General features: G+C 40.0%; 2 protein-coding genes across 12 annotated transcripts in view; one reads left to right on the top strand and one right to left on the bottom strand.

The window, feature by feature from the left end:
* The window catches only part of DROSHA (drosha ribonuclease III), a 121,526-nt gene extending 113,146 nt beyond the window's left edge, over nt 1-8,380 (bottom strand). For 5 of the 9 annotated variants that reach the window (XM_082453679.1, XM_082453683.1, XM_082453684.1 and 2 more), the window contains exons 1-4: nt 8,258-8,366; nt 6,993-7,119; nt 5,858-5,923; nt 3,672-4,505 (exon numbers count right to left, since the gene is read on the bottom strand). In XM_082453679.1, the coding sequence (XP_082309805.1) occupies nt 3,672-4,505; nt 5,858-5,874 (851 nt within the window). In that variant the 5' untranslated portion in view covers nt 5,875-5,923; nt 6,993-7,119; nt 8,258-8,366. Of the gene's footprint in view, nt 1-3,671; nt 4,506-5,857; nt 5,924-6,992; nt 7,120-8,204 lie in introns of all 9 variants that reach the window. The other 4 variants (XM_082453685.1, XM_082453680.1, XM_082453681.1 and 1 more) reach the window with 4 other exon arrangements.
* A 116-nt stretch (nt 8,381-8,496) lies between these two features.
* Nucleotides 8,497-26,143, top strand: part of LOC309656826 (UPF0489 protein C5orf22) — a 52,585-nt gene continuing 34,938 nt past the window's right edge. Inside the window, exons 1-9 of one of the 3 annotated variants that reach the window (XM_082453821.1) lie at nt 8,498-8,670; nt 9,904-10,049; nt 12,435-12,584; nt 15,416-15,845; nt 19,603-19,665; nt 19,909-20,030; nt 22,071-22,137; nt 24,051-24,190; nt 24,764-24,953. In XM_082453821.1, the coding sequence (XP_082309947.1) occupies nt 8,590-8,670; nt 9,904-10,049; nt 12,435-12,584; nt 15,416-15,845; nt 19,603-19,665; nt 19,909-20,030; nt 22,071-22,137; nt 24,051-24,190; nt 24,764-24,797 (1,233 nt within the window). In that variant the 5' untranslated portion in view covers nt 8,498-8,589 and the 3' untranslated portion in view covers nt 24,798-24,953. Of the gene's footprint in view, nt 8,671-9,903; nt 10,050-12,434; nt 12,585-15,415; nt 15,846-19,602; nt 19,666-19,908; nt 20,031-22,070; nt 22,138-24,050; nt 24,191-24,763; nt 24,954-26,143 lie in introns of those variants that run through there. The other 2 variants (XM_082453820.1, XM_082453822.1) reach the window with 2 other exon arrangements.

The following is a 26,143-nucleotide window of genomic DNA, read 5'->3' as shown; positions in this document are numbered from 1 at the left end:
TATAGTTCTAGCCATCACTAATTGCCATGAGACTCTAAGTCACTTTACCTTTAAATGCTGTCTTCATCTGAAAAAAAAACTCTAAATGGAGACACTGAGTTTACTCAGTGTAAAACTAGAATGCAGGATTTTGAACCTTCCAATGTGACACCGGAATTTAGTAATAATAATAGTAATAACTTCTGAGTCTATTTAATAAGTACAATGAGATCTGAAACAAAAATCGAACTCCAGTGTGTTTATATCAGAAATAAATCTAAGGGAAATAACTACTAGGTCTTAGAACGGGGAAAAAAAATGCTATATTAGTCTGAGTCCAGCAAGAAGACTACAAAAATGTCTGAACTCAAAAACATCTCCCCCTCCCCCCACCAGGCTTCCCTGGCAGTTGAGTGGTTAAGACTCCATGCTTCCACTGCAGGGGGCACTGGTTTGATCCCTGGTCTGGGAACTAAGATCCTATACACTTGCCATGTGGCATGGCCAAAAAAAAAAAAAAAAAAAAAAAAATCCCCCAACCTACAGCCAAATAGAAGAAATGTAAATTCACTGAAATCAAAACTTACAAAACTGATAGAGATCTTAGATATTAAAACAAAAATTGTTTTTTCACTTAAAAATCACCCCTTCTCAAGAAAGACTCCTTTGAATAATACTTTTAACATATACTTAAGCCTCAGGTACACACACCCGCTGTCCAAAGTAAAGTAGCCAGTGCTTGGAATTCTACATTCTTTACCTGATACACTTCTAAATTTACAGTTTACTTTTAGGCAGTAAATCCCAGCTAGTGAGTGGTACCACATGACAAAGATATAATGTAATTTGTGATGGCATGGCTGCTGAAAAAAATAATTGCCTATATTTCCAAATAAAAACTGCATTTAGGGACTTCCTGGTGGTTGGGACTTCGCCTTTCAATGCGGGGGGCGCGGGTTTGATCCCTGGTTGGGGAGCTGGGGTCCCACATGCCTTGGGGCTGAAAGGCCAAAACATAAAACAGAAGCAATATTGTAACAAATTCAATAAAGATTCTAAAAATGGTCCACATTAAAAAAAAAAAAAAATCAAAAAAAAAAAAACCCTCAACTTAAAGGATATTCCTAATTTTGTGTTTGTTTTTTTAACATCTAGGGGATAGAATTTTGCATTCAAGAGTGGCATTTCTGATGATGATTACTACCTCTGAGTGGCTATGAATTGAAAAGACCAGTATGGACATAAGTCACAGTAACACTATATGATAAAGCCATTTAAAGCAAGAAAAACAATGCTCGGGTTGTTTTTCCAAAAACTTTTCCCTGTTTGGAAGCATAGTATTAGATACATAATACTAGCTCTCTGATGACTACACATTGTACTCAACACGACAGCTATGGGGATTACTGTGCTGTAACACTACTCATTCGTGGGAAGCCACTGCACTGCTCCTTACTGGCTGCATCTGCCGCTGCTTCTTTTCCCACTCCCCGGAGGAACCCTGATCTTTCACGATAGCAAATGCATACATCCACTTCTTCACAAACTTCCTCTAGAAATGGTTTGCCCTAAAAGGATCTTGTAATTATTATTCAACCAGATTTCGGAGGAGGAGAAAAAGAGGGAAAATGAAATTTGAAAAAGGACAGATTAACTTACCCCAAGAAGCAAGGGGAGAAGTAGCCAGAGGACAGACTAAAGAATTTGCATAAACTTAACACAACCTAATGCACAAATTTGTGAACTTTTGGTTTTCTCCAATATACTTCTAGAAGTTATACTAGGACTTCAGGTGCCCCATGTTTGTTTCACAGAAGCATTCCATATAAGACAGATGACTGACACGCTACTAAGACCCCAAAAGGAGCTGATTTTAATGTGGCTGTGACACTAAGGCAGCTCCTGGGCAAATATCCCAAGTACAACATTATAAAACAACTCCAAAGTAAATAAAGGCCATTTAGAAAGATGAGCTAACTGCCTAAGGTCCTTCATGGTAAAGGGGTTGTGGTTTAGAATAATGGAGATTAAGGGTAATTCTTTTGGCACTTGATTTCACTTACTGATAGACATCCTCAGTTTACAGGACATCTGTGTTTCTTCAAACAAACACATTAACTCCAAGCTTAAGCCTGGATGGAAGAATTCAGGATTTTACAGCAGAGCCCTAAAAACTACAGTACCCCCAAAACGGGAAAAAAAATGCCACCTAGAATGCTGAAGTTTGCAGCAAAATGTTTCCCCAGAGACAGGTTTATTAATAATCACTTTGTCTGAAGAAAACTATTAACAAATTCTTTCTGATTTAGATTTTCACCATAAAACTGTAAAATAAACCATCACGGGCCTCTGCCAACTAGTCCATCACAGAATTAAGAACAAAATTGACCAGGAACAGTAAGTCGTGCTGAGAAGACTTTTAAAAGTCTACCGACTCTGTCAGCTTTGGCCCACCAGAATCAGTCACCTCTGCAAGAAACATGTTCCTTCCACCTTCCACTGGGCGTCAGGGAGAAGCAATAGAGCATTTTCCTTCCAAACCTTCCGAGCACTGGTCACTCTCTTCGGGACTGAGAATGACTGCTACCGTTTACTGGCAAAATGTTCAGTCAGAATCAAGCCCCCAGCCATGAGAACAACATGGGAACTGAGAAGCACACTGATTCCACAGGAGCCAAGACCAGCTCTCCACAAACCCAAGTAACAGAGTGACCGCTTTGGGGACCTCAAACTTTTCAGCACAGAAGTTCCACAAGACAATGAAGGTAAACACACCACAGCAGACAGAAAGAGCAGCACTGTTACCAGCTTGACAGCTGGAAAACCTCAAATCTTCATCAATATAAAGAGTTCACTGACGGTACAAATAAATATTAGTACAATCGATATCTGTGCATTTTTATTTTTCCATCTAAACCAATGGTTCTTAGATTTTTGGGGTGATAGACTCACACCATCTCTTAAGAATCTGCTGTAAGCAACTGATTTACTTATAGAAAAACATACATACACATAGAATTTGCATATAACTTCAGAGCACTTCTAGATGCCCATCTATGAGTGTCTGCTGGAAACCTTATTCTCTTGTATATATAGATATTTGGTCTTTTGAAAAAAAAAAAAAGAAATGTAATCTGGAATGGAATAGTATGTTTTAAATGCAACTTTCTTTAGTATGAATATGTTTCAATGCAACAAAATCAAATTAAAAGCTCTTCTGAAAACTGTAACTTTGATAATGTGTATTATTTCATTTTATAAAGAAACAGAGCAAGAAAGCAACAATATATGATAAACTTCCACTTATCCTAAACATCAGAAAGCAAGTTCTGCTTGTTAACTACTTTGATTCCTGACTGATAACGTACGCAGATCAACAATCCCAAAAGAACTCAAGTGCTGTAACCTGATATGATGATCATACTGAACATAATTAAATACAACATCCACACAAACAACTACAATATCTTTTATTGATCATCATTAAGATGTAAACTGTATTATGCAGAGTAACTGGCTTACATTCATTGAAATGAATCTATGTTGATAATTTTGGGATGCTTTTCCTTTTATAAACCGAAATGCACAGCTGGACCTTTTTGGTTGTTGATCAACAGGTTTGGCTGTTGATCAACAGAAATGGCCTGTGTCGGGGCCTCTGCACTTCATTAAAAAACACACATGTGCTTTACCTGCTCCGCTCATAGCTCCTGTGACGGGACGGCGTCCTCCCCCGGTCGTAATCGGATCTGTAGCGGCTGTCCTGCCTTCTCCTGTCAGGACTTCGGCCTCGCTCCCGCCGATCCAGGGAACGATGCCTCTCGCCCCTCCCGTGACTGTGATCCCGGTGCCTGTGATCATCGTAGTGCTTGAGCCTCTCCGGGGACCTCCTCTCACTGGGAGCCTTTGGGAGTGGGTATGGAGGGAGGTGCCTAAAATGAGGGCTACTGCTATTATTAGCACTGGGTGAGAAGGAACTGAGGTTGTTCTGGAAGCTATTAAAATTGGGAGGTGGGAAACTGTGGTGCGAGTATCCCAGAGGGTACTGGTAATTGACCTGCTGAGGCACTACGGGAGGGGGCGGGGGGTGGGGCATGGATGGAGGGGGCATCATGAAGGGGAAAGTGCCCTGTCCAGGAGGTGCTCCAGGGACTGGGGGGTTATTGGGACAGGGCATCGGAGGCGGCATGGGAGGAAAACAGGGAGGCACGGGGAAGGGGGGCCTCATCTGGTGGCTGGGGAAGGGGGGCCGGATCGGGCAGGGGGGAAGGGGACCTTGTGCTGATGGAGGCATGGGTGGAGGGAAGGGCACAAAGTCTGGTCGTGGAGGCAGAAAACTGGGAGCTGGAGCGTTGGAGAACGTGGTGGAAGGGGCGCTCGGAGGTTCGTATTGGTATTGCACAGGAGGCTGCTGAGGGTGAAGCAGTCTCAGATTTTGGGGCCTGAAGGCTGGTGCTGAGGGTCTGGATCCATGTCCTCCTCGCCCTCGGGGACACCCTCGTCCTGGGTGGAATGACATTCTATGACTTTGTTGGAGGAAAGAAAAAGATAAAAGAAAAACTCACTATATAAACAGGGTTTTACAAATGCCTGACCATCCCTTAGGCCACTGCAATATTCCACCCATCTAATACTGAGTTCTCTGTAATAGCTGAACCTCCTCATGGCCAATAAACTCCTCTTCCCCAGTCCCGGCCACCCAATCCACTGCCATGGTCAGTCCCTGGTCCTTGTCACTCCCTAAAGCCGCTCCACCTCCAGCATGACAAAGTCACATCCCAGTGTTCAACCATCTGCTATCACGTCCTTGCTCAAGTTTCCCCCAAATCTTGACCTCACCATGTCATCCCGTCCACACACCCCACATCTCTACACCTGCACCAGCATCTTCCTTTCTACACTTTCCTCCCCACTCAGCACAGACTCGCAAATTCAACCTAACACATCCTAAAAGGAATTCATGATCTTCCCCTTCAAGACACCGCCACCTGCTCCTTTTTTAGTGTTTCCTGTCTCAATAGATGAGACCATTTATTGGTCCTCAAGTCATATACCAGGGGTTACCTGACAACTTCTCCCTTATCCCCTCTAGTTAAAAATTTATTTTCAGGGCTTCCCTGGTGGCACAGTGGTTAAGAATCCGCCTGCCAGTGCAGGGGACATGGGTTCGAGCCCTGGTCCAGGAAGATCCTACATGCCACGGAGCAACTAAGCCCATGCGCCACAACTACTGAGCCTGCGCTCTAGAGCCCATGAGCCACAAATACCGAGCCCACTGCCACAACTACTGAAGCCCGTGTGCCTAGAGCCCGTGTTCCGCAACAAGAGAGGCCACCACAATGAGAAGCCCGCGCACCGCAACAAAGAGTAGCCCTCCGCTCACCACAACTAGAGAAAGCCCGTGTGCAGCAGCGAAGACCTAATGCAGCCAAAAAAATAAAATTAAATTAAATTAAAAAAAAAAAAATTTATTTTCAAATGCCGATCATTTCCGCTTCATAAATACTCCTTGAGTGCATCCATTTCACACCATCGTCTCCTGCCTGGCTACTACAATAACACCCTTGCAGGCCTTTCTACAGCCACTGCCACCACCCCAAGGGTTTTGTTAGGTTCCCTGCCCTCACACACTCTGTGCTTCTTCTTGGCAGGTCGTACAATGATTACAGGCCACCAACTCATGACCTCATCCCACCTTTAATGTCTGCCGGCACCTCAGAACTGCCAGGGCCATCAGGGCAGGCCATGTACATGGCCCACATGACACACTGCCCCTCTCCTCACATACCTAAACCATCCCCACCCTCAGTGGCCCAGTGCCAGTGTTTGCTCCTCCCTGTTCTCCCAAAACGGCTGCCATCACTGCCATACCACTCACCATGTACTGCCTTGCATGGTGACGTATTATCTGGATATGTCACATCTTCCACAGAGGATATAAGCTCTAGAAGACAGAAAGAATAAATAGACATAAAAATGATTCCCAAACTGCTAATGCTAGAAAACATTTCTACAATTATCTTAACACTGATTTTGCATCTTCCAGTGCAGTTAGCATACTAACAAAATTAAGAGCATGCTGAACTGAATTAAAGTTTACAGCTAACTTTTTAGATGTCCTTAATACTTGTCTTGCTGACTCAAAATAATCAGTAGCTTAAAAGACTGGAAACTTAGGCATATTCTATCTCCAATTTGCTAAGAGACTGGGAGAAAAAAAATCATTTCTGCTCTCCCACTCCACACTCCAGTTTACTTCACAATGAGACCAGCATTCAAATTCAAACTTAACTATAATCTTGTCAACACAACAATTTCCCTTGATTCTCATTCTCAGTTCTTTCCACTGAAGAATGTTGCAAACAGGAACGGCTTTCCAAATACTTAGGCTTCAGCAAAATGTTTAAAAAACCCAAATAAATATTAACTGCAAAAAGCTTTAATGTAGAGGCATCTTCCTTCTAACTAAAAGCTTTACCAATAGGCTTAAGGTAGATTTTCAAATGGCTCATGAAAATAGTTTCAGATTATTTAGCTGTATCAATCACTGTGCTTAATAAAAAGTAGACACCAAATAATATCTGATTAATGATTATTATTCAGTTCAAGGCCCTCAGGATAGACCTAGGACCTAGACAGCCCATCTTGCCACCACAGGCTACTCAGGGCCCACAGAATCGAGTTCAAAACACATGCTTGGCATTTAAGGCCCTCTGCAATCTGGTCCCAACTTCTTCCAGGCTAATTCTCCATTAACCTCCCCATGAAGTGCCTATCACCCCAGATTTTCCCAGTTGCCTAACATACAAAGTACTATCACCCCGCTTGTTCTTTGCTCCTGCGCTTCTAAAATCCCCTACCCTATGAATTTGCCCGTTGAATTTCTTCTACCCACCAACCAGGCCAAATGCCACCTCTTCTGTGCTGCCTTTCCTGGCTCCCTTCAGGAAGTAATCCCACTCCCTCTAGACGTCCCTTGCTTAGTCTGTACTTACTTCTTTTACAGCACTTACCAGAGACTGCCTCATATTACAGTCATGTGTGCGCATGTCTAACTCCTCCACTAGATTATTAGCTCCTTGATGAAACGGGTTGATTCACAAACATTTCTGTATCCTTCACAGCCCTTGGCAGAGCATCCTGCACACAGTAGGTGATCAATAAATGTTTACTGTCTCACCAGTGATATACGTTTCTATGTTGCTACTGTACATTTCCCTACTGCATATATCCACAACAGATTGGCATTACCAAAACCAGACAAAAAGCAGGTCTTTTCACTGATTCATGCATCATTTAAGGGGCCTATACATGTGGGGCACTGTCACAGGTACTAAGCACTCAAAGATGAGTAAGACACAGAGCCCACAGGACTCATGAAGCCCAGAATCCACATACAAATACAATTAAAAAAAAATATATACTGCTATAAACACAAGAAAAGAGGTATGCATAGGGTCCTGGGGAACACAAAGGAATGTACTGAATCTAGAGGTGGGCAACAGTCAGGATCACCAACACTCCTGTACTGTGTGTTCAGACTGCTGTTGAAGACTCACCATTAGATCCTCATGGATGTTTCTAGAGACAGAATATCTGAAAACACTGATTATGAAACTGACCTATTAAAGGCATAGTCAGGCTGTGTTAGGGTGCGACAAAAGTCAAAAGTCAAGGAACTCACTGCAACTGGAAAAGTAATTATTTTCTGCGTGTGCCTACTCCTAAGTTGCTGTTTGGAAGCAGGGAAACTGAGGGAGCTGTTTTGCATAGTTAACACGTCCAGGAACATCAGTCTATGTAGAAAAAGTTGCAAAGTGTGACTACATTTCTATTAACACTCTCTTTCCCCCAGCTGAATCCCCAGGCCGGTCATCTTCGGCTGGCTGATCCGAAATTACGTGTCTCCCTGTTCACATCTCCCGCCAGATCGTGCGCCCCACGAGGTAAGCTTAAGGTCTCACTCCCCTCCGAGATCCGGGCGGCCCCAGGGCTGGACCACCGCACGCGCTCCACAATGAAAGAAAGATCTCATTTTTCACTTCTATTTATTCGCAGAATCCGGGCCTAAGGTCGCTTTTTCGCCCTTCGCTGCAGATCTGAAGAGGGGCTGCCCGATCCTAATTCCCAGGCGCCTCTCGCCCCAGCCCCAGACTCCAGCCCCGTTGAAATCAGGACACTTGGAAACACTCCCTCTTCCAACACCCGCAAGCTGTCCCTTTTACCTACAAAAGGCTCTCAGGCCGCGAGATCGCCGTTAGAGTAAAGCCACACTTACATTGCAGCCGCCAAGACCTTAGAGCCGCCATCGCCTCCGGAACAGGAAACCGAGAGAATTAAAAAGCAAACCTGCGAAAGCCAGACCACAAGAGGGAAAGCTCTTGGGCTCGCCGCAGCGCCTTGTGCGCGGTGATTGGTGCATCAATAAGAACGATGAACATCTAAGCCAATCGTTCTCGTCGATCCCTCCGGCGCCCGCCCCCTGCCCCTACATCCTCCAATCCAGAACCACAACCGGGTGAGCGCGCGTTTCCTCTCAGGAGAGGAGGCGGGGCGGCAGCTCCGGCTTCTCGGAGTGCAGCTCGCTGGGACGCTCCTGGGAGCGAAAACATGAGCGAGTTCACGGGAGAGAGCGCCCGGCTCCGGCGCTACCATGAGCTCCCAGTGTGGGTGGTGGAGGATCATCAGGAGGTGAGAGGGCGGCTGCCGGGCCTGGGGCAGAATCGCGCGATTCTGAGGCGGCGGAGCCTGGGCATCTGAGGCCAAAGAGATAACCAGCATTAGTTATCCACGCGAGTTGCATTGCTGTGGGGAAAGCACCAGAACGGTTAGCTTGGAAGAATAGGCGCTGACGTTTATGGGGCGCTTACTACGAGTCGGGCGACTCCTCTAACCCTCGAGGCTCTGGTGGCATCAGGAGTCGAACGCGGGCAGTGTAACTGCAGAGCCCCGAGTCCTCAACCTGTGCATTAACGCAGGCTTCCTACTGTGTCCCGGCCTCCCTACACGTTCCTGTTGTGTAGCTGGGAGGCTTTTGTTAAGAATGTGGGCTGTCATCTGTGAAATGGGTACAAAGTAACACTCATAGGGCCGTTAGTATTATTGTGTGCGTAGTGTGTGCATAAATCTTTTAACAGGGTGCCCCGAGTTTATAGACACTAAAGATATTTTCTGTTTTTGAGGTAGTGCTACTTTGGAATAGCTAAAATGGTGCCCTAATCTAGATTTCTGGAAGCCTACGAGACAGTCCCGTGATCTAAGACTTTTCTTTTTTTTTAAATAGCATTCATATGCCTTGGGAATGCTCTGGCTATGAAAGAGGGAGAGGGTGATTCCAGATTTGTGGATGAATAAAGTAAAGAGAATAAATAGGAAGGAAGTTGGGTCTCTCAGGACCTAGAGATGGTGTGTATGGGTCTGAGAGAGCAAGCATGGGTTAGGTGGTGCTTTCAAATTCAGTCTTAAACTTAGAACCCTAGAGACGGTAACAGGACAAAGAGCCTTACAGACGACACAGCCCTGCACCACCATCCTAAAGGTGTGGAAAAGACCCAGAGACCCAGGTAGCTTGAACACATCTTTAATGCCAGAGAGGGTATTAACCAGCAGTTTTTTCCTGAGTACCAGTCCTGTCTGTTTCCCCACATTATCTTTGTGTTTGAAGTGGAGGCAACATGGTGGCGAGAGATGCCCATTAAAGCCTTTGGAGGTGTAGCTTGGAAGTTCTGAGGAAAAAATAAAGCTTGAGATGACCGTCTAAACCATGTGCAAGGAACAAATTTCATATCTCCCTTCTTTTTAACAACTTGGTGTGCTTCAAATTATGTGCAGTTATGTTTAGCATTGTTTTTCAGTCTGCAGTTGAGTGTATGGTCATGATTTCAGTTCCAATTCTAAATGTGTGCATCTATGTGTCTTTTACAGGTTCTGCCCTTTATATACCGGGCCATTGGCTCAAAGCATCTTCCTGCAAGTAATATAAGTTTTGTGCATTTTGATTCACATCCAGACCTCCTTATTCCTGTGAACATGCCAGCTGACACTGTATTTGATAAGGAAACACTTTTCGGGTAAAATGTGATTTTTGTTAATGAGCTCTTAGGTACCTGAAATACAATTTGCAGTAGATGATAAGCAATTAAGAGAAATAGTCTTTGCTAAGCTCATGAGTTTTGCTTTTGTTTGCCTTTTTTATTTTATTTAGAACAAGTATGGACAAACTTTTTCTTAACGAACCAGATAGTAAATATTTTAGGCTTGCTGGCCATATGGTCTCTGTTGCAACTACTTATTTTTGCCCTTGTGGTGTGAAAGCAGCCGTAAACACTATGTAAACAAGTGTCAGTGGCTGTGTTCCGATAAAACTTTATTTGCAAAAACGGGTGGCCCAGCCAATGTTTGCCAACCTCTGCTTTAGAATTAGAATTTTAGAAGTCGGAGACTTTAGAAATTACCTAAGCCAGTTCTCTCTTCTTTACCCCTTTAAAAGTCTGGTTACGGAGGCACAAGAAAATGTGTCTTGAACACATAGTTCAGTAATTGTATAAGCAATGCATCTTTAATTTGTGTATCCTTTCTTCCAGTATTGAGTCCCTGCAACCTCTCAGTTTGTTTCTTTTCAGGTCACAAATCCTATTGACTTTCAGTTATACAGAATCATAGAGATGACGTGAAATTGGTAATTTGTAGTCCATTCTTCAGGAAAGACATACCTAGTGTATCTCTAAATAGTGACTTACTGACCTCTCTTGAGTGATATAGTTCCCTGAAATCCTGTCACTGTCTCTTTACTTATGCATTTGTTACAATGTAGCCTACTCGTATAAAATGAAAAGTTACATAGCAGTAATTTTCCTGTTATAATATAAAATTAAAATTAAAATATAGATGCTTGTGTGAATTAATTTTAGCGTACTACATTTCTTTTAGTTGACTCTAAAACTAAAACTCAGAGCACTAATTTCTAAAAAAATGTGGTAGCTCTACCATTGTCCTTACTCTCTTTTATACTTAGAGATTTTATATTTTAGAAATTAAAAAGAATTATGAAGCAGGTATGACGACTGTACAGTTAGTCATAGAATAATAGTTTTTAAACTTTTTTAATCTCAGGATTGCTGTACACCCTTAAAAATTCTTGAGGTATTTTTTAATGTGAGTTATATTTATTGATATATACCATATTTGAAATTAAAACTGAGAAATGTTTAAGATATTAATTCATTTCAAAATAATAGGACTTTATATGTTAGCATATTTTTATGCAAAACAGATATATTTTCTAAAGCAAAAAAAACTTAGAAGAGTAACAATGTTTAAATTTTACAGATCTCTTTAATATTTGCCTTTATAGAAGACAGCTGGAGTCTCAGATTCTGCATTCAGTCCGTTACCATATGTTGTTTTGGTGGAGGTATATGAAGAGTATTTTCATAGCCTTTTCAGATAATTGTGAATATTCTTTAATACTGTACCAAAACTTGACAAGTGGTCATTTCTTAAAGCTTAGTTGGAATGTAGAATCCAGCAATTCAGGTTCAAGTCTGAACAACTATGGTTTATGAGTCCGTCTTCCTTTCAAGAAAAATGGTGTTCAGCTTGCAGTTCAATTACAAGTGCTTTTCCTTGAGACAACCGTTGTACTTCAAAATACGTAGCAGAAGTGCTTGCTGTGCACTTCCCATCTTGCCACACAGGTTTTTTTTTTTTTTTTTTTAAAGGTTTGTTCATATCACTTTTTTTTTCTTTTTTTATTAATTAATTAATTTACTTATTTATTTTTGGCTGTGTTGGGTCTTCGTTTCTGTGTGAGGGCTTTCTCTAGTTGCAGCGAGCGGGGGCCACTCTTCATCGTGGCGCACAGGCCTCTCACTATCGAGGCCTCTCTTGTTGCGGAGCACAGGCTCCAGACGCGCAGGCTCAGTAGTTGTGGCTCACGGGCTTAGTCGCTCCGCGGCATGTGGGATCTTCCCAGACCAGGGCTCGAACCCATGTCCCCTGCGTTGGCAGGCAGACTCTCAACCATTGCGCCACCAGGGAAGCCCCACACAGGTTATTTTAAAACGTATACTCAGGATCAAAGTTTAATAAAATTATGAAAGACTTTCTCACGTGAAACTGGATGGGGGTGTGGGACACTGGTGCTTGGTAGTGATGAATACAGTGACTACTAGTAGAGTTTGGTGCCTTTGCCTTGATTAATCTTAGGACATCAACCACCATTGCGTTGTACTGTCAGTGTAAATGTCAATACAGTGAAAAAGGGGAATAGTGCCTTGGTGTTCTTAGAAAAATTGTTTTGAGCTAGTTACACTGAAAAGGTCTCAGGAACCCCTGCAAGGGTCCTTGGACCCCACTTGGAGACCTACGGTCTTAAAATATTGTTCTGAATGAAATTACATTTGGAAAAACCTACTTACTAACAGTTTTCATGCTTCCTCTCTATTTCTTTCCAGAGAATTAAGTATCGAGAATTGGATTATACCTGCAGTTTATGCTGGCCATTTTTCCCATGTAATATGGCTTCATCCCACATGGGCTCAGCAAATCAGAGAGGGCAGACATCATTTTTTAGTAGGCAAAGACACTTCGACCACAACAATCAGGTAATTTCCTCATATTTATGAGTATGAAAGGGATTGAATACTTCTATCTGATTTTAGATCCCTGTAATAACTTATAAGTATCTCTACATAAAAATGGGGTCAGATTGCCCTCAACTCTTCCAAAAAGAGTTCTCAAAACACCAGGAACGGGCTTCCCTGGTGGCGCAGTGGTTGAGAGTCTGCCTGCCAATGCAGGGGACACGGGTTCAAGCCCTGGTCTGGGAGGATCCCACATGCCGCGGAGCAACTGGGCCCGTGAGCCACAATTACTGAGCCTGCGCGTCTGGAGCCTGTGCTCCGCAACAGGAGAGGCCGCGATAATGAGAGGCCCGCGCACCGCGATGAAGAGTGGCCCCCGCTTGCCGCAACTAGAGAAAGCCCTCGCACAGAAACGAAGACCCAACACAGCCATAAATAAATAAATAAATAAATAAACCTAAAGTTTAAAAAAAAAAAAAAAAAAAAAACACCAGGAACAAATTTGCAAGTCTTTTGATCTTTTTCACACATGATTTGTATTTTGTTGCTAGTCAAGTTGGTTTTTTTTTTTTTTTTTTTTTTTTTAAATTTTATTTATTTATGGCTGTGTTGGGTCTTCGTTTCTGTGCAAGGGCTTCCTCTAGTTGCGGCAAGTGGGGGCCACTCTTCATTGCGGTGCGCGGGCCTCTCACTATCGTGGCCTCTCTTGTTGCGGAGCACAGGCTCCAGACGCGCAGGCTCAGCAATTGTGGCTCACAGGCCTAGTCACTCCGCGGCATGTGGGATCTTCCCAGACCAGGGCTCGAACCCGTGTGCCCTGCATTGGCAGGCAGATTCTCAACCACTGCGCCACCAGGGAAGCCCCCAAGTTGGTTTTTGAATAACATGATCTTCCTCCTCTGGAAACCTGGCTCCATTGATGACTAACTCCATTAAATCATTGAAGTACCTTATAGACTTATATATTTAATGATAACATTTTATTATTTCCTTCCAATGTAACTTTTGTCTGCTGAATTTAACAATTTGCAGTGAAAAAGCAAAATTATCTCACTTTGGTTTTTTTATAAATTCAGTGACTGAAAAGTAGATTTGGGGTTTTAATTTTCTTAATATGGTGAGCTCTAGATAATTACCTAATCTAAATTAATAGCAGCATTCTCTGACTTGAGTTACATATGCAATTATTTTTGGTGTATAAGCTATTTAACCAATGTTTTATGTAGCTTGTGATACTGTAATATCTTTAGAAGTATCAGAATGTTCTTGGCTTTCTAAATTCTCTTGTTATGGGATGAATGTTTTAAGCAGTGGAATCATGACTTTCTAGAACCTGAAGGATAGTGGGATGAAATGGTAATACACTGAAAATGAAATACAGTCTATCTCACTGAAAATGATACTTTTTATTTCTGATTTATCCTTAATGATACAATTAACTTTTGTTGTATGTTCTTATCAATTGGACAAGTAACTTTTCTGTGTATACATAAAAATTGTATTTATTGAGGATATAATAACAAATAAATAGGGCTCCACATACAAATATTATACATAATACTGGTTTATATGAAAGAGTGGTAGGGTTTTTATTAAGTACTTTGGTGAGTAGGCCTAATTTAACCTGTAACAGGTTTCTGCAAAATCAAATTAATTTTGAGCAATCTGAAACAGACATTTGATACTCAATGTGTAATAACAATATTAGGAAGATTTTTATTATCTCATGATTTTAGTTAATCCTGCAAGTAAAAATTTATGGAAAAGACACACATATAGGTATGCAGTCTGAGATGTATGTATGTGTTTGTACGGATGTGAACAAAGTAAAATGTTCCTTACTAAAGAAGAATACAGATTTAGATTGGGGGATACAGCCTTTGTCTTTCTTAGGATGGTACAGTTTTTAATAATCTTGGACATTAGTTTTATTGTCATTAATCTTTTCTTAGAAAATTGTATCTTTTTAAACTTAAGGCTGTATATGCTAGAGGAGGGTGGGTGGGAAATAAATGTTAACCATTATTTTAATTGGGTAGATCCTACCTCTGGAAGAAGCATTTGGTTTTGCTGTTCAAAGTACTTAGCAAGGCGTAATATAGTTGAAAAGCTGAGAACATGCTGATATGTCTAAAATCAGAAATCTACAACTTGTGAAATGCATTCTGCACATGCACAAGATTTTTTTAAGTTGCTTTTCATATTAAAATATTATAGTTATATAAAATTTAATGAAGTTTTGAAATATGTCAGAGGGAGCTTCTATTATTATTATTATAAATTATTTCCAGATACAATTTTTCTCTTAAGTGATTTTTTTGGGTAAAGTTCCAGCTGGTATGAGAGAGATCCAAAGCACTGGCTAAACAGGACCATTTATTTCTTTCTCATGTTAGAGTTGACCACACGCAGTCCAGGGCCAATGTGACCGCCCTACAGTTTGGAGAACACCAGTGTCTTCTGTCTTGTTGCTCCCCCGTCTCTAGAGTATCGCCTTTGTCCTCAAAGTCCAAGTGGGGCTTGCCACCACCTTGTTCACATGCCAGTCGATGGGGAGGGGAGGGTGAGGCTCTGTACGCTTCTCTTCCACTCACGGCTTTTGACCAGAATTTAGTCAAATGGCCACACCTAGCTGCAAGATAGACCGTGAAATACGGTCTTTACTTTGGGCAGTTGTGTGCCCAGCTAAAAATTTGGGGAACCCTATTTCCATAGAAGAACAGGAAGTACAAATATTAGAGACAGCTCTCAGTTTTTGTCAAATATGTCCTTTCTTGTATTTCTGAAAGTCTATATGAAATGTCAGCTAATTTGTCCTTTTGTCTTTAAAATATTTTTTTCCTCTGATCCAGGGTTACAAGTACAGATCATTACTTTCTAAGTGATGGTCTTTATGTAACTGAAGACCAGCTAGAGAACCAAAAACCTTTACAATTGGATGTAATTATGGTGAAACCTTATAAACTCTGTAACAATCAAGAAGAAAATGACGCAGTGTCTTCTGCTAAGAAGCCAAAGCTAGCACTGGAGGACACAGAGAACACTGCCTCTACTAATGGTGAATCTTGTTCAGAAGGACTGGAAAATGACTCAGTGACACAGAGAAGAGACCAAACTTGTCTACAACCGTCGTGTTCATGTTCTTCTGAAAGCCAAGAATGCCACACTTCAGTCAGCACTGGAGAAATCCTGGAAATTTTGGAGAAAGGGGATGCATTTGTTTTAGATATTGACTTAGATTTTTTTTCAGTCAAGAATCCCTTCAAAGAAATGTTCACTCAGGTAAATGGGGTATTTTTTTTTTTTTTTTGATGTGAACCATTTTTGAAGTCTTTATTGAATTTGTTACACTATTGCTTCTATTTTATGTTTTGGTTTTTTGGCCACGAGGCATGCTGGATCTTAGCTCTCCCACCAGGGATTGAACCCTCGCCCCCTGCATTGGAAGGCGAAGTCCCAACTACTGGACCGCCAGGAAAGTCCCAAATGTGGTATTTTTAAAATGTGGCTCTGGAGAATTGTATGACATTTCTGTAGATCAGGGATCAGGAAACTTTCGGCAGACAGCCGGATAGTAATCACTTTGTGGGGGACCCCACGTGGTCTCTGTCACATATTCTCCTTTGTTGTTTTTATACCCTTTAAAATTGTCAATACTATTCAATTTTTGTATACCCACTGGAGGGATATACAAAAACATTGTAGGGCATAGGTTGCTAATCCCTGCTCTAGACAGTGTTCATTATTTTGCATTTATTAATTGGGGTAGTGTGTACACGAGTGGTTGAAAAAAATAAAATCATATACAGATGACCCTTGAACAACATGGAGGTTGGGGCACCAGCCCTCCACACAGTCAAAAATGTGCATATAACTTTGTACTGGGCCCTTGGTATCCACAGTTCCACATCTGAAGATTGACCCAGCCGTGGATCGTGTAGAACTGTAGTATATATTCACTGAAAAACGCCACATATGGACCCAGGCAGTTCAAACCCATGATGTTTAAGGGTCAGCTGTAGTACAAAAAGGTGTATATGTTAAAAAGTGTATATGTCACTCTCTTACTCCTTCTCCATTCCCCCAGTTTCTTAGAAACAAATACCATGGCTAGTTTCTTGGTATATCTTTCCAGAGATATTCTATGTATATACAATCCCATGTGACAGATTTATCACTGAACATTGAGGTGCCTGATTATACATGTATGATTTGTAGCTAATGATTCAGTCCCGTGATCCTTCAGGTACCTCATCAGATCTTAAATGCAAATCACCAGACACTATTAGTATGCACAGATCTGAGGTAGAACTATGTGTGCCTTTAAGAAACTGGTAAATTCATGATCCAAGTGAACATTCCCAGGTGCATTTTATGAGCACATATAACTGCTTACCTTAACATATGGGAGGTTGTTCCAGATTGGTTCTTCTGGGGATTCAAATTAACTGTCTTTTTTCTACCTAAGTTCAGTATTTGATTCATGACAATGATGTTGCACTTTACACTCCTTGTTCTGTGTGCATATCGGAAGCCATTGTGATTTATCTAAATTATCAAAGATCTTTAATAGGTACTGATTAAAAATAGGTGAAATTGGAGAATGTACAGTTGACCCTTGAACAACACAGAGGTTAGGGGTGCCGATTCCCTGTGTAGTCAAAAATCCAGGTATAACTTTTGACTCCTCCAAAATTTAACTACTAATAGCCTGCTGTTGACCGGAAGCCTTACTGATAATGTAAACAGTAAATTAACACATACTTGGTATGTTATATGTATTATATACTGTATTCTTATAATAAAGTAAGCTAGAGAAAAGAAAATGTTGAGGACATCATAAGGAAAATACATTGACAGTACTGTACTGTATTTATCAATACCATAAGTTTATATCATGTTAGTAAGATGAACCTACATCAGTAGTGTCTCATATGATACAAAACACTGTTAAACGTATTACTAGCACTAGATATCAAAAATGAAAAGATAATGTGACAAAGTCATATTTATTTACAGTTATAACGATTCATGCATTGATAATGAGGAAGCAGCAATGTGATTGCATTACGGTAGCCTAGTGTAATTGACATGATTGCTTCACGGTAGCCTAGCCTGTATGCTAATGAATGAATCGTTGTAAAAATTTTATGGCAGGCCTTCCCTGGTGGTGCAGTGGCTGAGAGTCTGCCTGCCAATGCAGGGGACACGGGTTCGAGCCCTGGTCTGGGAAGATCCCACATGCCGCGGAGCAACTAGGCCCATGAGCCACAACTACTGAGCCTGCGCGTCTGGAGCCCGTGCTCCGCCACAAGAGAGGCCGCGATAGTGAGAGGCCCGCGCACCGCAACTAGAGAAAGCCCTCGCACAGAAACAAAGACCCAACACAGACATAAAGAAAAAAAGAAAAAAAAAAAATTTTATGGCATACAGTATTACAGTCATATTCATAGTACAGTATTGGAAACTGTTATATTTTTTTAAAAACCACTTATGTGATAAGATGATATGCAGTTTCTCCAATTAGGAGAGAGAAGGGCATACTGTACAGTAATGTAATTCTTTGAAAGCAAAGTTGTAAAACAGTAGGAAAACTAACCCATTATTAATTTTATAGTAATATCATTCATCTTGTGCCTATGTAAGGATAGGTTAGTATCTTTGTACATTTTATGCATTCATGACATACTTAACTTGTTCTTAATTTTTTCAATATTTCTAGGCTATACAGTTGGTCTGCAAATTTTTTCAAATTGTTGCAGATCTCCAAAAACATTTCCAATATACAGAAAAATATCTATGTGTAAGTGGACTTGTGTAGTTCAAACCCATGTTGTTCAAGGGTCAACTGTATTGTAATCTGGAGCAAGAATGGGGGAACTAGAGTGCTCTCCCAGCTTGCAATAAGGGGGAAAAATTGCCCTCTGCTTCTTTCCTGCTATTGTATATGGACCAGTGACTATAACTACCAGCGTTCAGAATTACAAAATGACCTTAGAAATATTTAGAAAACATGAGAATGGGCATACCTGGAAGCTAAAAAACCTGACTTTATGAATTTATCCTACAAATATACTCACCAAATACTTGTAATGGGAATTTCTAAAAGGTTACATAAGAAACGTAATGACAGTTATTCCTTTTCCCGTGCTATAAGGAAACCTGAGAAAGTGGGGATATTGTTTCCTTTATATCCTTTGGTTCTGTAGAACTTTTTGAAAAGAGCATGTATTATACCTTATAGTTTAATAGCTAGTTTTTAAAAAAACATGTTCAGAAGTCAAAGAGTTAAGTTCTGTTTGTTACTTCTGCTTATTAGCTGTATGATCTTGGGAAAGTTACTTAACCTTTCAGACCCACAGTTTCTTCAAGTATAAAATCAAAATAATAATCATACCCAGCTCACAGGATTGTTAGGATGAGGATAGTGCACAGCATTGTGCTTAAGGAATTTTAGGTCTTGTGTGTAACCCCTTCCTGACAATGCTCCTAAATAGGATTATTGGGGCCAGATATACCTACCTGTAGTGGGGCTGCCTGGCTGTGCTGAATAAGGGGAGACATTCTCCTGCAAAATCCTTCCATTGCGTCTGCCTCCGGGATTGCCTTTGTGCTCCAGAGCTCTCTTCTGTGGCTCGGGAAAGGGCTGCAAAGTGAACGTGGAGAGTTTTGTTATTGTTGTTACTAAGATATGTGTATTTCCCATAAATAGCAAAAATCTGTTCAGATCCTAGGATGTATCCATTTATAGAGTAGAATATTATTAGAAATATTTTCATCTCATTACCTGTTAGCCATTAAGTCTTCTTCCATAGCTAATTTTTACACATTATTGTCATGCCCAGATGGATAGAGTTACCCTAAAGAAGTGATAATATTTACAATGAAATATGAATTATACATATTCCCTGATTTTCCCTGACTAACCTTTAAATGATTATCTAAGATGTTCTTGTATCGCAGCCATTTTTTATTTAAAGCATATCATTGAAAAATTAATCTTTTTTCTAGTATATGGATTTTTTGTTTTGTTTTCCAGGAGGAGTACAAAATCTTACAAGAGCTGTACCAATTTAAAAAGCCTGGTACCAACCTGACAGAGGTATCCTCCATTTGTCTCTTTTGTGTTTGTCTATTTATCACATATCTAATAATATCTTACGTGATGTTGGAGTACTCGCACACAACTGTCCAAAATCTTGGTGTGTGTTTCTTGGGGAAGCCCATGGTTAGTACTTGAAAAATTATGTTTTAACTAATTGAATCAAATTTTCATTGTAATGGGATTTCACTTGTTTTTTTGGAAGAGTAACTATATAATCTCAGCTTTTCAATGTGTTTAAAGGAAGATTTGGTAGATTGTGTTGATACTCGAATTCATCAATTAGAAGATTTAGAAGCTGCTTTTGCTGATTTGTGTGATGGTGATGATGAAGAAACTGTACAGAAATGGGCTTCAAATCCTGGGTAAGACCCTCAATTTTTTTTTTTCTCCAACTCTACTGTATTTAATCCTAGATATATTGCTAAATTTGCTAGATAAATTGCTTTTTAAAAATTAGTATCTTCTTGGGACTTCCCTGGTGGCACAGTGGTTAAGACTCTGCACTCCCAATGCAGGGAACCCGGGTTCGATCCCTGGTCAGGGAACTAGATCCGACATGCATGCCGCAACCAAGAGTTTGCATGCCACAACTAAGGAGTCAGTGAGCTGCAACTAAGGAACCCGCAAGCCGCAACTAAGGAGCCTGCCTGCCGCAGCTAAGACCTGGTGCAACCAAATAAATAAATAAATATTTTTTTAAAAATTAGTATCTTCTTTTGCTATGTGTGTTACCTATTTAAAATATTCAGTGCAATTTTCACTTAAAAATAAAATGTTCAGAAACATCCCTTAAATATAAGTATTGTAAAACTTTATTGTCACTAAGGAAAACAGTGGTACGGAAGAATAAACCATAGTGGTATTAATCGTATCAGTAAATACTGATCAGGCACTTTAACATAAGTTAATGCTTTTCCTCTTCAGTATAGGGCACTAGATCTAAAAATGATTCCCTCCTTTTTGAAATGATGGAAGATGGAGATATAGAAATGTCACAGAACATGATTCTTCCCAGGAATATTGAAGAGTACCTACTATTTTGTGATTTTGTGAAGTCTCAAGCCAAGTTTAAAATTAAATGAAACAAAACAAAATAGCCTGACAACTTTAGAATCCTGAATCTAGCCACCTTCCACTGAAACCCACCTGCCTACTGAGCACACTTAGCTCTTCACCACCTGCAGGCAGTTCTGTCACAGCCTTGAAGAAACAACAAGGCTACAACAGTGGTGGGTTTAAACTGTGACTGGAATTGGAGGGAAAAAAGAATAGCACAAAGGAAAAGTGAGTCAGACAGCAAGAAATGTCTCCCCAAACTTACCATGCCCCTAAAGGGTCAGACCCTCAGCATGAAGGAGTCTTCACTATTCCTAAGGAAATAGAAGAGGTGGGTGATTAGGGTCCAGAAGCCCAGAAAGTGTCGTTAATAAAAAGGGAGAAGTAATAGGGTGAGTGGGTAGACAGGCCTCCATGCCTTTCTTTTGTCTTTATTTTTTCCCTCCCAGCAGATGAGTGGGTATTGGTAGAGGTGGCATTAAAATACTAGAAACACTAATTAATCAGGGAGTCCAAAGAGTTCCATCTATATTAAATAACTTAATAGCACCATTGTTATTATATCAGACAGTATAAAACTTTTCCAGTTATAAGTGTATATGTCAATAAATATGTCCTTAATTTTTTTTTTTTTTTAACTTTTGGGAAACTATCTTTTTTCATCACAGGGTGCTAAAGGCACTTAGTTTTCTTGCTGATCAAAATAATTTTTAAAGTCACAGTAGAACTTCCATTTTTAAAGAAGAGGAAAACCTCAGTTTCTTGAATGCCAATTTTTAATCTTTAACACAATCAGTAATCTTTTAAGTAAGAAGACAGCAGGGAGGGGCTTCCCTGGTGGCGCAGTGGTCAAGAATCCACCTGCCAATGCAGGGGACATGGGTTCGTTCCCTGGTATGGGAAGATCCCCCATGCGGCAGAGCAACTAAGCCTGTGCACCACAACTGCTGACCCTGTGCTCCAGAGCCTGCGAGCCACAACTACTGAGCCCGCGTGCCAGAACTACTGAAGCCCACGCATCTAGAGCCCGTGCTCTGCAACAAGAGAAGCCACAGCAATGAGAAGCTCGCGCACCGCAACAAAGAGTAGCCCCCGCTCGCCGCAACTAGAGAGAGGCTGTGCACAGCAACAAAGACCCAATGCAGCCAAAAATAAATTAATTAAATAAATTTTAAAAAAAGAAAAGAAAACAGGGAACCTTTGTTTCTTAATATTTTAAGATGATATTTGAACAACTTTAATTTCCCAAGAATCATATGAAACATATTGTTAATGGTAAATTTCACTTGCTACTATAATTTTAGTTGAGGTGATGTGATGTTTAATTGAGGGATGCTTTTTTCCAGAATGGAATCACTAGTTCCACTGGTACAAAGTTTGAAAAAACGGATGGAAGCGCCGGACTATGAAATGGTAAATACTTACATTGAAGTATAAAATGACTCTGTAAGAAAGGCATTTTTCTGGCTAGAAGAATGTGCTCTTTGTTAAAGTGATTCACTTTTATTTGTGTTCCTGGAAAGTGTGAGTGGATTTAAAAAAAAAAAAAAAAAAGAAGTGAAAGAAATACGTACTTTTTAGAAGCCAGAACACTGGAAAACTTTTCCAGGAAAAACACACTTTTGCCCATTTTATGTATGAAGCAAAAGTACTGTGGATTTATTAATTTTGCCTATGGTCAGATCTCTCCTTGCCAGAGAAAAGATTTCTTTTAGAAAAGAAAATTTCTACATTTGCTCATTCTTTATTGATTCATTTTTATACTCCCTTCCCCCTTCTTTCTTTCCTCTCTCTCTGAAAACTTTTCTGAATGTAAAAACCAAATAGAAGGACAAGAGAAGCCATTGTGGCCAGCACATCTTAACTGTATTAGCTGTATAAGTTTGTTTGCCAACAGCAATCTGAATGCTTTGTCAAAAGAGGACGCCTTTCATGATAATTTCTTTTATTTTTATATCATTTTGTAGTATTTAAGCATAAATTTTCCCATTTGAAGTTCGGGTGCCTTTTCTCAAATTTTGTGCCAGAGCTGAGACCTCCAGGTCTTCTGCTGCTTTTACTTCTGGTGTTTCTTTTACTTTAATAAATTGTGGTTTTGCTGTAATGTTTTATTTATTTGTGGAATATAATCAAACCACTTTATTTGAACTGAAGTTTATGTATTTATTTAATGCTAACTTTGTAAGAATAAAAAATACCAGCAAAAAAATATTTTGGTTAAATCAGAGATAACTCAAGACTCACCCTTTTTTTTAATGGCAATTACTAAGAATGACAGTGAGAAGACATTTAGGGTTTAAAACTGCTTTGAGCTCACGTGATATTATTGAATGTGTCTTCATGCAGGTCTACTTTAGTCATCACATTGCATCTGAATTTTCTGGTGGTGGAGGGGGTGTGGTTTTGTATATTGTTCATTGAGAAAAAGGATGGCATAGGCTTGGTAGCAAATTATGTAATCAAATATAATGTGCCCATAGCTGCAGGGTTAGAACACTAGGTGTTTTGATCATTTTAGTAGAAAAGAACATGCAGAGTCTGTTTTTAGTGCATTGACTGATCATTGCCAGTTAAATCTTTGATGTGTATCCAGAGCCTCCAATAATACAGTAGATTAGTGTTTGTTTCCATACTTTGCACTTATGTACCCTAGGCAAAACTACAATATATTTGAATTCCAGTTTTCAGAACTTTAAAGCAGAGGCTGCAAAATGTCAGCCTGTGGGCCATTTCTAGCTCTTAGGCACATTTAGTTTAGCGCTAAGACTGGAACACCAGTCATTTACATTTACAACACATGTATACGATATCAGTATATATGGTTATACATGAAGCGTACACAAGAAACTCAAAACAGTAGGTTCAGTAAGGTAGGAGGAAGTCTTCCCCTTGTATCGTCTTGAAGCTTTAAATGTAGTACTCATTACCTGTATTTAAAAAGTAAATAAAATAATTTGTTGAAAGAAAAGTAAGGTGAGAATACTATGTACCAATTTATATTAGCTTTTAGAGTCCAGGTGAAATGGACAATTTGCTAGAAAATGTAAATTATTAAAATAGACTGAAGTAAAGACAGAAACTGAATGAATCCACAATCATAAAATAAACAATTATTCCTAGAAAAGGCATCAGGCCCAAACTGGTGTACAGGCCAGTTCTTCCAAAACTTCAAAGTATAAATAACTGCTATGGCATGGAAACTATTAAGGAAGAAACAATCCTAATCCACAAAAATATTAAAAATTTGTCAGCAAGGCCATAAATGGTTAAAGAATCTTCTGAAAACAACAACATTACCATGTAATTTTTAATTGTCTTATTTTCAGGTTCACCAGGCTGGTCTAACCTGTGATTATTCAGAACTTCCTCACCATATCAGCACAGAACAAGAAATTGAATATCTTATTCAATCTGTGTATTACGTTCTAAAAAATTTGCCAAAACCTACTGTAGTGACAATTGCAAGGTAAGTGTGGTAGCTTGAATAATGGCTCACCAAATATGTCCACATCCTTATCTCCAGAGCCTGTGAATATGTTGCCTTGTATGCCAGAAGGGACTTTGCATATCTGGTTAACTCAAGGAGCTTGAAATTGAGATTATCCTGGATTATCCGGGTGAGCCCAGTGTAATCACAGGGGTTATTATAAGAGAAAGGCAGGAAGGTCAGAATCAGAGAGACTGGAAGATGCTAGACTGCTGGCTTTGAAGATGGAGGATGGGGCTTTGAGCTAAGGAATTCATGCAGCCTCTAGAAGCCAGAAAGACAAGGAAACAGATTCTTCCCTAGAGCTTAGAGAAGAAATACAGCCCTGACAGCACCTTTATTTTAGGACTTGTGAGCTCCAACACAACTGTAAGGTAATAAATTTGTTTTGCTTTAAGTCACTAAGTTTGTAGTAATTTGTTACAACGGCAGTGGGAAATTAATTCATCTCCATAGATGAATCTAATGATCATTAATGCAGTAGTTCTTACCTACTAATTTTTTACCTACTCAGCTTGAAATTCAGGTGTTATATTTTCTCTTTCCTATTAGTGATGGTTGGCAAACAACATGCAACTCCTGTTAATCTTGTCTTTGAAGTTGGTATTATTCAGTTGGACATAAGAATTCCCATTTCTGTGTCCTACAGATGATTATTTAGCTGCTACCATGTTTTAAATTTGAATGTACTAATGTGCTGAATAGTTACAACAATTTAATAAAAATTTCTTTTCTATGTTAATCTTTGGACTCATTTTGTATGTAACTGTGAGTTTCTAAAATAAGTACTTTAAATGCTCAGGCAAGTAATATTACATATTTTATGAGAAATATTTTGAGAATTCTTTTACCATCCTGAATGAAATTCATAGATAATCTAATCTATATACACATAGTTTAAATATATTTAGATAGCATTTATAATATGTAGATGATATCATTGTCTTAATCCATTCAGGCTGCAATAACAAAAATATCTTAGACTGGGTGGCTTATAAACAACGGGAATTTATTTCTCACAGACCTGTAGGCTGGAAAGTCCAAGATGAAGGCACCAGCAGATTGAGTGTCTGGTGAGGACCTGCTTCCTGGTTCATAGACAGCCATCTTCTCCCTGTAACCTCACATAAAACGAAGGGGTGAAGATGCTCTCTAGGGCCTCTTTAATAAAGGCATTAATCTCATTCATGAGGACTCCATCCTCATGACCTAATCACCTTCCAAAGACCTCCACCTCCAAATATAATCACATTGGGGATTAGGTTTCAACATAGTAATTTTGGGGGCACACAAACATTTAGTTTATAGCAGTAACCTACCTATACACATAATTTAAATATATATTCATGTATCTACACACCAAAAAATCATAACATAAAGGAGAAATGAAAGTAATTGATAACAGAGTAATATATATTAAAATGCCGCACCAAACTGGCATCTTTACAAAGAGTCACTAAATGCAGTTGTTAAAAATGCCAACAGATCCAGTGTGTCGTATTGCCCAAATACCATGAACAGCACTCCCATGGCAACATGGTTAGTCTAGTCACAGGAACCTCTTGGTAAAGTTCTGAACTTAAAGTCCACTCTTCCCTCAATTCACAGAGTATTTGCATTCCTGGAAAATTTAGTTTAATCCATTTTCAAAAATACTTTGTTCATATGTAGAAGAGTATTAAATTCTAGGCTCAAAAAATTAACAACAGGTTTTTCACTTACGTAAGTGCTCCGTGGACCTTGGAGACTGTACAGGACACAGGACAATTGATATTCACATTGCAGGACTATCCTGCATATTGCAAGCACTCTAGCAGCCCTGCCCTCTTCCCTGGTCCCCTAGTTGTCATTGTGACAATCAAAAATGTACCTGCAGATTTCCAAAACTCCCTCTTGTGGGTAGCTCCCGTCAAGAGCTAATCTAATACTGTT

This window comes from Balaenoptera physalus (genome assembly GCF_965194825.1).
Source record: "Balaenoptera physalus genome assembly, chromosome: 3".
NCBI classification, from domain to species: domain Eukaryota; kingdom Metazoa; phylum Chordata; class Mammalia; order Artiodactyla; family Balaenopteridae; genus Balaenoptera; species Balaenoptera physalus.
This window is presented reverse-complemented; position numbering and strand designations above follow the sequence as displayed.